At 37.9% G+C, this 14,767-nt stretch overlaps 1 protein-coding gene across 1 annotated transcript; it reads left to right on the top strand.

Moving 5' to 3' along the window:
* The first annotated feature begins 543 nt into the window (after window positions 1–543).
* LOC119069575 (sodium-dependent phosphate transporter 2-like) lies at window positions 544–2,536 on the top strand. Its single transcript, XM_037173660.1, has 7 exons — window positions 544–715; window positions 783–915; window positions 981–1,184; window positions 1,247–1,438; window positions 1,506–2,097; window positions 2,169–2,224; window positions 2,287–2,536. The coding sequence occupies exons 1-7, from the start codon at window positions 626–628 to the stop codon at window positions 2,487–2,489; spliced, it is 1,470 nt and encodes a 489-aa protein (XP_037029555.1). The 5' UTR covers window positions 544–625; the 3' UTR covers window positions 2,490–2,536.
* The last annotated feature ends 12,231 nt before the right edge of the window (window positions 2,537–14,767 follow it).

The following is a 14,767-nucleotide window of genomic DNA, read 5'->3' as shown; positions in this document are numbered from 1 at the left end:
ATGAATTTTACATGCTATTGAAGCCCTAATCAATTCAAAAAAAAAGCATGCAATAGTTACGTGACAAGGTATAAAAAGTTGAACAGTCGATTTTTCGTGTGAATTTTGTTGATCCGAGGCGAAGCCGAGGTCAACAACCACACAAAAACTCTACCTTTCAACTTTTTATCTCGAGTTTTGTAAATAATTTCATTGAAATTTGGAGCTTACTAAACTCATTATTTGTCTATATCATCATTGTACAGTCTGTCTCTAGTCTGTCAACTAAGAAATATCTCGTTGAACTTTACACGACCAATACCTTACAGCTATTCAATGAGTAATAAATTAACAACCTGAGCATGTGAATGGGTCGAGTCATAATCCGTCATCATTAATTTGATGTAAATGCTCACACGAATATTTCAGCCGCTGCTCTAGTGATCTCGTGTCAACAAAAAGCTATACAATGGCCAATAAAAGAGGCTTGTATAATTCCAAAGCGCTAGATAAGATAAATATTTAATTGAAATAGAAGTGGATATAAAAGCGATTTGCACACCGGTGCTGTAGTTTAGTTTGAATATTCTAATCTCTCGATATACGAAAAAAGAACTCAACGTGTGCTTGTCGCATCATTTCAAGCATGGATCCATACTCAACTGAACTGTTATGGATGGTCATCGTTGGATTCATTCTCGCATTTTTCCTGGCATTCGCTATTGGTGCTAACGATGTAATGTCGATGAACTAGACTCCTTACATGCACAACGAGAAGTTAACGTAAATTTAACCTTCGACAGGTCGCCAATTCGTTTGGTACTAGTGTCGGATCGGGTGTGCTCACATTCAAACAGGCTGTCATCCTTGCAGCCATATTTGAGACGGCTGGATCAGTGCTAATTGGTTACAAAGTCACTGACGCTATACGAAAAGGTACTTTCTCTTTCTGTGATTACCCATTGGCTGGGGCAGCATATTGATCACGTAGTCACTTTCAGGTGTTGTGGACGTAAGCGTTTACGAAGGCTCCGAAAATGTGCTGGTCCTTGGCATGCTATCGTCACTGATTGGAAGTACAATTTGGATTTTCATTGCAACGTTCGCCAATGCCCCAGTTTCTACGACACATTCGCTTGTTGGTGGTATAGTTGGCTTCAGTTTAGTGGCACGCGGAGGTGATGGAATGAATATCACACAATTGAGTAAGTTGATAGTACAGTGTACATGCCGGTCGCCTGGTCACAAGTTTCATTTTTGCAAACAGTAAATATTGTCATCAGTTGGTTCGTTAGTCCGGCCCTTAGTGGTGTCGTGGCCATTGCCATTTATACCCTCATTAAGTTCCTTATATTGAGAGCTAGCAATCCATTGAAGGCTGGACTCATAAGTCTACCAATCATTTACGGTCTATCGTTTTTCATCAACTTTTTGGCTATAACATTCGGCGGAAGTCAATGTAAGTTGGATCAGAGTTACAGACTTCGAGTCAGTAGTTTGTGACAAACCCAATTTTCTTTGAGCAGTGCTCGGCATGTCCAATCTGACGACGTGGATGTGTTTCGTTATATCAATCGGTGTGGCATTGGCAGTTGCCCTGATTGTACAGTTCGCTATGGTACCATGGCAGCGAAAGAAGGCGCTCGGCGTTTTGGACGCAAATGACAAAGCCACAATTCAAGCGCACACTCAGTACCAAATTAACACTGCATTGTCCTTGGAAAATGGTAAAATCGATCAAGGACTCCAATCGAAGGACGTCGAAGTGGCTGTAATCGATAACACAAATCATTCCACACCGAATGGCAGTACAGTTGCGCTTGATGCATCCTTGGTCGAAGAAAAATCAGCAATTGTGGAAACATTGTTCCATTATCTTCAGATATTATCAGCAATCTTCACGGCCTTTGCACATGGTGGAAATGATGTGTCTAACTCAATCGGTCCTCTAATTACTATATGGATGGTGTATGTAGAAGGATCAGCAACGCAGAAATCTGAATCGCCAATCTATCTGCTCTTCTATGGAGGCATCGGTATGGTAATTGGTTTCGCACTACTCGGCCGAAGAATCAACGAAACGATTGGCAAGAAAATCACCAAAATTGTACCTTCGACGTAAGTTAAAAAAACTTTTTGGGTTTCTCATTCGAATAGCTAAAATAATCGAAATTTTCTATTGAAACTAGTGGCTTCACGATAGAAACTTCCGCGGCAGCCACAGTATTACTCGCTAGTAAAATTGGTAAGTTCAACAAACGAATACATTCAATCCGAAACGGATCAGTTAACCATTCCGTGTCACAGGCGTTCCCGTCTCGACCACCCATTGTATCGTTGGAGCAGTTGTGTCTCTGGGCATTGTGCATGGACAGACGGAAGGTGGTGGGAAGCAAGTGAATTGGAGACTGGCTCTATCAATGTTTTCTGCTTGGGTGATAACGCTGCCCGTGGCTGGTGGCATAAGCGCACTTGTGATGTATTTCTTTAAATTAGGATTCGGTTTTTAAGTTGATTTTAGTGTTAGGTCTCCGACTTCGTATTTATTTTCAAAAAACAACAAATTTTCTATTTATTTTGTAATAACAAAGTGAACTTTAGTGGTAGGTTACGCCCTTGTTTGTACATCAAAATACAGATCAGTTTTGAATTAACGGTTACAATTTGTCATTTTCACACAGCTAACTTCACGTCTGTTGTTGGATGGTGATTTTTGGTATTTTCTTGAATTTTTGAGGTTATCCGTGTGAAAATGACACTTTTTACTGCCTTGAGAATGATGTATTGATTGGATAAAAGATCTTAATGCTGATGCAAGTAAGAAATAAATCTATTGACAGTGTCACACTTAAGCTTTGACTTTTTCTGAAATCAGAGAGCTTTATCCCCATAACACCGTGACTTTTCAATAATGAGTTGAGAAAATAATAATTATTATGTTGTAGGAGGGGTAATGAGATCGTTACCTTCTGTACATAACAAGAACGAGCGTTAGCGAGTGTGTGTGTTATGTACAGAAGTGTAACGATCGAGTGTTGCTATACTACCACATATATGATTTTATCGTTCCGGGGTGAATATGTCATACATAAACGAAAAATGGGAAATATACTGATACTAGTCTGCATCCTGTGGCACTTCGTGCCACCTCGCATCCTAGCAAGCTAGACCGGGCAGACACCTGCTCCGGAAAAAAGCCTGTTACAGACAAACACCTATTAGAGACAAACATCTATTCGAAAGCAACTCTAAGTCTGCTAAAGAGCTATACGAAAATCGAGGTAGTGGTCAGTAACACAGTAACACACAATAGCGTACACTTTGGTCACTTCCACACAACCACTCTTTCAATACAGAATAACTCTTTGCCGAAGAAACTAACTCTACATCTGCGAGAAAAAAAAAATTAACTCCTAAGTTACCGACACCGTTCCGGCGCCCGGCTCGCATTGCGGCCCTCCGAAATTACCGAAAAACACCTCGTTCCCCGTACACATTTTTCCGTTTCCCTTTGTTGAAAACCATCAATTTTGGGTGAATCCCGTACCCTTCCACAACTCACGCCACAACTACTGTTTCAATACCGAACAACTTTGCCGAAGAAACTAATTTTCCATTTGCTTCATTTAAAAAGTTACAAAAATCGAGGGGGTGGTCACTCACACACAAAAGTGTACACTGTGGTCACTTTCAGTAGACAACTCTTTCGATAACCAACAACTTTGCCGAAGAAACCAACTTTCCATCTGCTTCACACAAAAAGTTAAAAAAAAATCTAGGGGTGGTCACTCACACACAAAAGCGTACACTGTGGTCACTTCCATACAACCACTCTTTCAATAACCAACAACTTTGCCGAAGAAACCAACTTTCCATCTGCTTCACATAAAAAGTTACAAAAATCGAGGGGGTGGTCACTCAAACACAAAAGCGTACACTGTGGTCACTTTCAAACGACAACTCTTTCGATAACCAACAATTTTGCCGAAAAAACCAACTCTCCATCTGCTTCACACAAAAAGTTAAAAAAAATCGAGGGGGTGGTCACTCACACACAAAAGTGTACACTGTGGTCACTTCTGCACAACCACTCTCTCAATTAACAACAACTTTGCCGAAGAAACCAACTTTCCATCTGCTTCACATAAAAAGTTACAAAAATCGAGGGGGTGGTCACTCAAACACAAAAGCGTACACTGTGGTCACTTCCATACAACCACTCTCTGCAAAACAAAACATGTCAACAAATCAATTTCGTTCGAAGTCTCAGTAGCCGAATCGGTTAGAGCGCGTCACTTTTATGCGATGGTCTTGGGGTCGCTCCTCGTCAAATTTTTAATTATTTTTTTTTAAATCAAATATTCACGTAGACTTGCAAAATCCCTTCAAACTAATTTCATTTTCAATCGAAACGGTATCTGTTTCGATGTATGACTCAACAAAACGTGTTCTTACGTCGTACATGTTGATCCGATCGAGTTTTCAAAGGTTTGTATCTCGGCAGATATTAATCCGATTGAAAAACTAATTACGTTACAGAAGTCCTGAGATCACGCACTACACACTGGCATTTTGTTTGATTGAAATCCGTTTAGTCGAAATTTAATTATTTTCATCGTAAACAAAATACAAGAGAAAGGGTTCACATAACAACTACACAAGCACACACTACGCCATGAGGCGTACACGTTATGTACTTTTCGAATTGAATCACATTAGCCGCGAGAATCCAACTAGCAATTTAGCAAATCGTACATGTTCGAAGGCTCAGTGGTCGAATGGTTAGCACTGCTTGCTTTCACGCAAAGTTTCCGAGTTCGTTTCTCGTTGCGGTCAGGATTTTTTTCCGAGTTTCTTTCATATATGCGAATGCAACACAACAATTGAACAGGTTAGTTTCTTTCATTTAAATGCGGAGTAAAACCTCCCTAGGGACGGGTCGCGGTCGACGATGGATTAATGTATCATATAAAGCTTATATTCAGAACCGTTTAATGTATGACATACTCACTCTGATTAATCTCTGGCTAATCTTTGCCTAATCACTGGTTAATCAAAAAAGAGTGTGTGTCGTCAGCCTGTCACTACCAGTCATGGCCTATTTTAGCGAATTTAATTCCAAAAATTTTTGAATTCTGGTTTCTCTTAAATATGATCCTAAAGTAATCGATTTAGGATTTAGCTCAAAAACATAAAAAGTAACTAAAAAGGCCATAAAAACGACGGAGACACTTCGATCTATTGTTTTTTTTTGTAGGCAAAGAAAAGACACGACGGATTCCACTCATGACAAGTTAATCCTTTTACGAAAATCGACCTTCACACGCAACTTCAGCACTTTTCTCGAATTTTCAACCCATAGCGCTTATAGAACAGAAAAAAATTCACTTTTATTGACTGTCTTAAGCGAACGTTGACCATTACATGACAGTTTGCCCCCTGCGAAAATGATCCATTACATGTAGAAATTTTTTTGTTCATTTTACGTGAATTCCTTTCTGATATTCAACTTTGAGATGGCACAGGCAATAAACCAGAATACATGGGATGTTGCTACGAAAAACATTAATTCGGAAACAACCCTGTGATACTGAGTTGTGAGATTTTTGAACAATTGCTCGACACAATTACTGCTTGTTGCTCAACAAACACACTTGTTAGTTTGCTTTTATCACAAAAGTGGCACCTCATGTATTGAATTACTTTCGTAGCATCCAACATAATCCACAATTTTACACTATTGTCCAAACTACGTCTCCCACTCTACTGCTGATGTAATTTGTGGATATTCCCATTCCCTATACTGTAACAGCAAAATGTCTCACTAGTCGTTATCAACCCAGACGCCTCTCAGACAACAAAATGCTAAATGTGTGTGACGCGTAACTACAAAAAAAAGGCAAAGTGAAATCAATCGATTAAAATGAGTGAATGAGTAGACAATTCTCCTCGCGAAAAAAAAACTTTTTTATTTCACATCTACTACACGCCTTATCAGTAAATGATTCGTTCGCTTATGGAGATAAACCGAAAAGTATGAGGAGAAGATGTGTTTCTACACAAAAGTAGAAGACAGCATGATCTCCAATTTTCTACATTCAGCCAAAAATGTGCCATCATGGCTTCACGGTTAAAAATCGATTTTAAGAATATGTAGGCCAAAAATTGGCATTTAAGAGTGATATCGCCAAATCTTCAGGTGATTTTTTTTAACTTTGGGAACAAGCGGTCTCCGATTTTAACGAGTGACAGCTCGTTGGATTCGTCTTTCAATTCTAAGAAACACGTATCTTTCACTTTTTCTTTTCTGTGAAAAGCGTTCAAAAGTGAAGACATGCCAGAGGGTACCGAAAACAGTTTTTCAATAACTCAAGAAAAAATTAATTTAAATTGTTGTAATGTTGTACGAATGTCGGCCTTGGAAAGACCTACAGGTAGAGTATACGAACCGCTTGGTGTGAGTAGATCCACGAGAGTTATGACTAAAAATGTAGTGAATGTTCGGAGAGTCCGTCTTCTCTGCAGCTTCGATGTTCCACGAAACTGAGTATGGGGTGTTGTAGCTGGCCTCACCCACTATCGTTCCACATATAAATGAACCGTTCGCTCCCACTCGATCATATCGTTTTTCCAAACTCCTATCACGTAGCAAATATTGAAAAACTAATTACTGTTTCGGAGTCCAGAGGTCATTTGCTATACGCTAACACTTTATTTGACTAAAATCCTGCGAGAAAAATTTGAAATTATTTCTCTTGATATTACTAACACTGGATCAGATATATTCGTGGCATAGCGACGCGTTTTTGTATTGATAACGTAAAAGAATAGTTGACGATAAAAAATGACTGCCATACCGTTCTAGATGCTGTTCCAGCTTGAGAGCCCCCGGAAAGAAGGAAAAAAGCTGCATTTTAGCACCAACTTTTTTTCCAACAATTCTGTGGGCTTGCTGCACAAAAGTACTGGGTTCATTTATATGTGGAACGATAGTGGGTGAGGCCAGCTACAACATCCCATACTCAGTTTCGTGGAACATCGAAGCTGCAGAGAAGGCGGACTCTCCGAACATTCACTACATTTTTAGTCGTAACTCTCGTGGATCTACTCGCACCAAGCGGTGCGTATACTCTACCTGTAGGTCTTTCCAAGTCCGACATTCGTACAACATTACAACAATTTAAAATCATTTTTTCTTGAGTTATTGTCGAAAAACTGTTTTCGGTACCTTCTGACATGTCTTCACTTTTGAACGCTTTTCCCAGAAAACAGTTTTTTTTAGAAAAAGTGAAAGTAACGTATGTTTCTTAGAATTGAAAGACGAATCCAACGAACTATCACTCATTAAAATCGGAGACCGCTTGTTCCACAATCACCTGAAAATCTGGCGATATCACTCTTAAGTGATAAGGTTCTTTAAAATGCAAAATGATTGTGGTTCCATTATTAGGTCATCCAATAAGCTAAATTCCACCATCATCCCAAATTATCCTCTGTTATTATATTCACTCATAGCTACTATGCTCGGCTGAACAGTTATGATATTGCACTCTGTCTAAATAACAAAAATGAAAAAAAAAAGAAATCAAAACTCTGTGCAATGTATCGCTTCTCACCAAAGCAATTTATTAACATTTAGCAGACACACATCATCCGAAACCCATTCACATAATGTACAACCATGTTTATAAATGTCAAGAGAGTAATCAAATAGACACATTGGCAATATATTTTTGGGAGACAGTTATTAATTGCAGTGGGTGGTAAAAGCAAATAGCTAAATAATTGCATGTATATTTATGGGAACCATGGTCTCTGATACAGACAATGTGAAAATATTTTCAATCCATCTATAACAACTATGGGTTAATAAAGCAATGTTTACACAACATTTCTGTGCACTATTTAAATCATGCGGAAATAAAATGTACTAGGAAAAAACAGTGATGCATTTTTGTGGGAAGGTCAAACATTAATGCAAAATTCATTGCAATGCTCGATTCATTTTAGAAATTTATCGACAATTTTTTGTTGTTCAGTTCATGGACGTTAGTTTTGAACGTATTAAATCAATACTCCCTCTAGCAAACAAAGTACTTTTCTTACTTTTACAAGTACAAGCTACTTGACGCCTTTGGAATTTACATGAAAATTACAGCGTAGTTAGTCAAAATGTAAAATATTGTTTGTAGAGTACAAAGAAAAAATGTGAGAATTTGACACATAGAGCTAAGAGTTTGTTTGCTAGAGAGAGTATTGATTGAATCAAACTATTTTTCTAAATGTCACTCATGACACTAAAGTAAACGAAATTCGATAAGCGTTTGTTTGTTCACAAATTTTCCTTTTGACATTTCTCTCGTGTTGTCGGAGAGAGGAAATACTATAAGAAATGACAAATTAAGTTACTAAGCTAAGTTATCTTTCTACTGTTTCTCCTGAATCAGGCCAGTTTCCATGGTTCTGGATAAATAAATTCGGGTAGCTTTCGTTAAGAATAGAAGCCACTCCATGAGTGTAAATAGACCGATTCTCAAGGACATTTCGAAAATATTTGTTCGAAGAGACTTCTACAGTCGACGACTTTGAAATAAGTGATGCACTTCGTTTCAGCTGTTTTTCAGCTCATTAACTCGTACAAACAAAAGTTCTTAGTCTTGATGAATTATACGGGTGAAATAGTCACACATAAGCGTGTGGTAGTGTTTAGAGAAGTGAAAACACTTCAGTTTGTACAACTCTTAATTCAAAGTCGCCGACTGTATCTTTTGTTTCTTCTACGTACTTACAAATAGAGATGAGCTAGACTTCTTTGCCCACAGTCCGAACTATAGAATTTATTATGCCTTTCTAAGTCCACTATCATGGTACGGTACAGTAAATGTCAGTGAAATTCATACATGAATTTGCATCAGCTGTTTTTCAGCTGGTCCATTAAAAAAACCAACAAAACTTTATATACCAAGCGGGTGCGTGTTTCTATTTTACAATCTCGTTGGAATGAGTGGAACAGTTGAAGAACAGGTGAGTCCTGCATCAATTTGAATAACGTCGACTGTAAATAAATAATTTCGACATTTCGGGTCGCACATTCTATCAAAATGTCCCATGCACACAATTTATTCAAAATACATCCACGCCAGCAAATTTTAATAATTCCCATGGATATAGGATATGGTGCTGTTGGCAGCCTATATTTTTTCGGGCAACACACTAGTCTCTCTCATTTTATTGGCCAGTTGAAAGTCACGCCAGCAGTAAACTGGTGCAAGTAAACTCTTAGTTATGATAGTCTTTAGAGACAATGCCAAAATTACCAGAATTTGTATTTTGATTTAAAAAAAAAAATCCAATTTCTAATCGAAGTTGACAATGAGGTGAGTTTCGTGTTACCACGCCATGCAAATTCGATTTTGGTGAATTTTTAGCCCCGTACGAAGTACAAAGGGGCTTATTGGATTACGATGCCGTGTGTAATTGATGGAATTCGAAGCAGACGGTAAGGGCAAAGTGTTTGCCTATGTTCATAGATGACGAATCCGCAATAAAAATTTTGTCTGTCCGTCTGTCCGTCTGTCCGTCACGTCGATATCTTGAGTAAATCAAATCCGATTTCAAAAATTTTTTTTCCCTGAAAGAAAGTCAAAATAGTGAGGCTAAGTTCGAAGATGGGCATATTTAGGTCGGCCCTTCGTGAGTTAGGGCCGCCTAAGTGCTTTAAGGTCTTTTGGTGATATTTATGGCAAAATAAACGATGGATAAACGAATGTAAATGACACGGCAAATGATAGGTATTTTCAATACCCATCCAGGAAAAAAAAGTTTTTTAAAATCGGGTGAGTGGACCGTGAGTTAGGGCCTTAGAAGTGAAAAGCTACTAGGGCCCTATGTGTATTTTACATACAACTCGAGTAAATTTCATCCGTTTTTCGTAATTTTTGTTTCATTTGAAAGGTAATCGAAGCCCGAATATAATGTGGCGAAGAACGTTTTAAATTTGGGTCCTTGGACTGAGGCCGCTCCTCGGCCCTAAGTGTATTTTGCATATAAATCGAGTAAATCTCATCCAATTTTGCTAGTTTTTGTCTTATATGAAAGGTAATTGAATACCGAATAGAATGTGGTGAGAAAAATGTTTGAAATTTGGGTCCTTGGACTGAGGCCGCTCCACGGCCCTAAGTGTATTTTGCATATAACTCGAGTAAATTTGATCCGTTTTTCGTAATTTTTGTTTCATTTGAAAGATAATCGAACACCGAATAGAATGTTGTTGAAAAAAAATTAAATTTGGGTCCTTGGACTAAGGCCGCTACTCGGCCCTAAGTGTATTTTGCATATAACTCGAGTAAATTTCATCCGTTTTTCCTAATTTTTGTTTCATTTAAAAGGTAATTGAACATCGAATAGAATGTTGTTGAAAAAAAAAATTAAAATTTGGGTCCTTGGACTAAGGCCTCTCCACGGCCCAAAGTGTGTTTTGCATATAACTCGAGTAAATTTGATCCGATTTTCCTAAATTTTGTTTCATTTGAAAGGTAATCGAACACCAAATAGAATATTGTTGGGAAAAAAAATTAAATTTGGGTCCTTGGACTAAGCCCGCTACACGGCCCTAAGTGTATTTTGCATATATCTCGAGTAAATTTCGTCCGATTTTCCTAATTTTTGTTTCATTTGGAAGGTAATCGAAGGCCGAATATAATGATGTTGAAAAAAAAATTAAATTTGGGTCGTTGGACTAAGGCCGTAACTAGGCCTTAGGCCTCTCAATAAATTAAAATTTAAGGTCAACTTGAAATTTGTGTTACATTTGAAAGGAACGTCGTACGGGGCTTCGTAATTGCGCTATGCGCAATTTGTAAGATGTACACATTTCATAATAATTTGACTTCAACTAGGGTGACAGACGCACTAGGGTCACGTGCGCAATAGATGTACGGGTTCGTACGGGGCTCAGTCGCAGCAAACGCTCCGACTGTTCTGACGGCTCGTTTGTTTGAAAAAGGTGTATTCCCGCGTATCTAATAAAATGTCTTTCTCTAAAGTACTCCGTGAGAGAGCCGTGAAAGAGCGAGCTGTCAAATAAACAAAGGAAAAATTGAAAAATTTAAATTTTGTCTCTCACACGGAATACTTTTTTCGTAAGAGGAAACTAAGCATTAGATTAGTAAGTGACTTGCATTGTCTCTGATTGACGATAAAAACTTTCAAAATGACAGTTTTACCACGTGATCTTTTGCGATTAGTGGCTTATAACTAAGACAAACCTCATCAACAGTTCGTTAAAAATATTATACCTGACGAAAACGAACGAAAATTGAACCTTTTTACAAGAGAATTTTTGAACGGTTTGCTTAATAAGGTGCACTCTTCCCGTTCATTCTCCTGCTAGTTCACTCTGTACACCATAAACGATGCTATACTATCATTTGAATCAATAAATAAATACCTGCAAGCGTGTACGTATAATATGAAGATAAACAAACAAGCATTCACCTTAACCCGTTTACTTCATAACGAACGAAGGATAAACCAATAAATAAATATACGAAAATAAATTCACTGTCTTATCCTTATCCCTCACTTAAATTCGCTTTGAAAAATCGGCACCAAATACACACAAACGAAAGAAGAAGAAGTAAAAAAAAAGAAACTGTTTGCTAAAAACTCACTATACTTACAACTTCTTTCTTCTTGAAAAGGGAGTTAAAGTTGTAGCATATAGACTCTTATCCCCGACAAAGCTTCTCTCGAGTGGCACTCTTTTGTAAAAAGCCTTCAATGAATTTACATAAAAAATTCTACCTAAAATACATTGTTGTTAAAACACTTGAGTGTGAATTGGATATCGGAATCAGAAATCTACAAAGCGAGAGGTTCGATGTATAGGATTTGGGGGGAATGTATTTTTTTCTCATGCATTAAATTGTGTTCGATGACTGTTTTAAGGGATATGATATAAAGCGAGACATTTATTAGCTTTTCGTTTCCCGTTTACTTTTGTTTGTTTGTTTGTTGGTTACGAAAGAACCGTGTGAGTTCTCGGGAATGGTCTTTACAAAGAGGGATTTTTTTGAAAGTGGACCAGGCTCCGTCGGAGCTTTTTTTTTCGACGGTTTGTTAATATGCCCAGATAGCCCTTGGTCCCAATAGTCCAAAACCGCAGTCGTTTAATTTTCATGTTTGCGTCTTGGCTGGTGGTGAAGGTACAAAAGTCGAAAATGGGTGTTTTTTATACATGATTTACTGCCGCTGCAGACGATGGACACACATGTGTGGCGGCTCGTTGGATAGGTACTGTCCAGGAGACCCGGGGCAAAGACAGATATCAAATGTGTACTCAAGCACTATTCAAAAATAACAAAAAGTATGTATCAGTCAAAGGCCGGAAATTTTGATGAGCTTTATTAGGTGATATTTTGTACCTGGTGACTGTTGTTGTACAGATCAGTGGTTGCCCTGATAGAGGCTTAACCCAGCTCTACAATTATACCTCAATTGCCATAGAAGTGAAAGGTTTCAGGATACTTTTTTCGGTATAAAGCAAATGTCTTCCTTCACTCGAAAGCAAAATATTGATTTTAGAAAAATACACGAATTATGCTGTTTTTGATGTCTGCATTCTCCAGGTGCGAGATATCACCTTTTGAAGTTCATCAAAATTTACGGCCTTTGACTGACACAATATTTTTGTTATTTTCGAACAATGGCACAGAACATGTAAGATATCTATGCTTGCCCCGGTTCTCCTGGCCAGTACCTATCCAACGAGCCGCCACACATGTGTGTCCATTGTCTGTAGCGGCAGTAAATCACGTATAAAAACACCTTTTTTTCGACTTTTGCACCTTCACCACCAGCCAAGACGCAAATATGAAAATTAAACGACAGCAGTTTTGGACTATTGGGGCCAAGGGCTATCTGGGCATATGAACAAACCGCCGCGAAAAAATAGCTCCGACGGAGCCTGGTCCACTTTCAAAAAAATCCATCAAATTGAATGTATCGATACCTACAAACAAGATCGATGGCTCATTAGGCAGAGTCTAGCGAAATGCAATAAGACGTGAACCTCGTAAAAATTCATTTAACAATTAAAGTTGGATTGTGCTTGTGTACACGGTGCAGTCGTTCGGCTGCAAAAACCTTCAAATAATAGAGGACATCGTTTTCCATTTAGTTGGAGCGGATAGATTGCTTTTTAAGCTGATTGTATTTGTATAATCTTTCGATTTACATAAACTTTTCCATGTCGACGTGTAACCGATTCGTTACCAATTTCACTATAATTCCATCGGTTAAATTGAATTGGTATTGCGAAGAGGACACAGAAAACCGGCCAATAAGAATTCTATCGTTGCAATTCGGAGAGAAATGAAATGAAATTAACGATAACTTCTTCATGTCTTTACCACGAGGAAAATTATAAAATATATTTGATGTGAATTATGGTGGAACGATTGTTGCTCGAACTGTTTTGGATAAAAAAAAATCGTCGTTCCCAGTCTGCTCAGACTATGTTGACGATTCATTTCACCTATGTTACAGACAGCTGTCATCTGTTGTCGGAAGCAACGACAGCAATAATAAACGACAAGCTCTGACTAATAAGGTCTTATATAGCAAAAAGCGTGTTCAAAACAATTGAAATAAAAGATTTCTGAAATAAATTTCCAAAAATCTTCGATCGAATGAAGTAATAGATCAGATAGTAAAACTTTTACTATGCTTGCCGTCTGAGACAGGTTATTGTACTCATTTACTCTTTTTGTGGGAATTTTGGAAAAAATGATTTTTTCTTTTACAAATATTTTTGAGCACTTTACCGTTATTTCGATCCATTTCGACCAATATCGGGAAAACATAATGGTAGTTCTCATAAAAGATACCGTTCGACTATCACTATCCGTTAAAATTTTAGGCTTTAGGTTGTACGCAAACTTAACATTCCACATAAAGAGCGAGAAGGAGCCATCTTTGGTTCAGTGCTCCATTTTGCTTCTGATACACTTTATACCTGGCCACATTCGTCAACACGATATTGCCAATATTTCATATGTTTATACTTTAGACAATAAAACGGTAATTTCGCTCCGGCGGCGTGATTCACAATGACTCAGAAAGTGACATTTTCCTTATATAAAATATGTCATTTTCTGTATCATTGTGAATCACGCCGGAGCGAAATAGCCATTTTATTGTCATAACAGCCAATATTATATGTGCTTGAAATTCAATCTGTCAAACGTACGGAAATTTGGAATAGAGTGTTTAAGGAGAGCGAAAATCTGTTAAATTTAACTTGTCTCCGAGTGTATGTGAGAGAATCAGCTCAGTTCGTATGGATATTTGAGAGAATTCTCTCTGCACGTTCTACCTCGAAGAAACGATATTACTTTTATGAATATTGTGCGGCTTCGGTCAGAAAAGACGAGACAGCTCCAATGCAAATGAAGGTGTGAGCAACGGCGAACCGTCAGCATTGCTCCACCCTATGAAAGTTTATATACGTGAACAACTTAAATGTGATTTGAAAGAAAAGATTTTCAAACTTGGTCAGAAGTTTATAGCCTGAATACAAGCACCGATACCTCTTCAGTCAGTTTTTCCGTTAAAAATGGAATTACAGGCGGAAAAAAAACCCCGTATACATAAAGTTGAAACCAGAATTCGAAGCCACACATTGATTTGGCAGGTATACATTTAATATCCGGCTTTTTCACAAAACTTTTCTTCAACTCGAATATTTTTGTAGAATTTCCGCAAGTTTATACAAACTTCTGTTACA

Source organism: Bradysia coprophila (assembly GCF_014529535.1).
Source record: "Bradysia coprophila strain Holo2 chromosome X unlocalized genomic scaffold, BU_Bcop_v1 contig_38, whole genome shotgun sequence".
NCBI lineage: Eukaryota > Metazoa > Arthropoda > Insecta > Diptera > Sciaridae > Bradysia > Bradysia coprophila.
The sequence above is the reverse complement of the archived record's forward strand: the minus strand, read 5'-3'. Positions and strand labels throughout refer to the sequence as shown.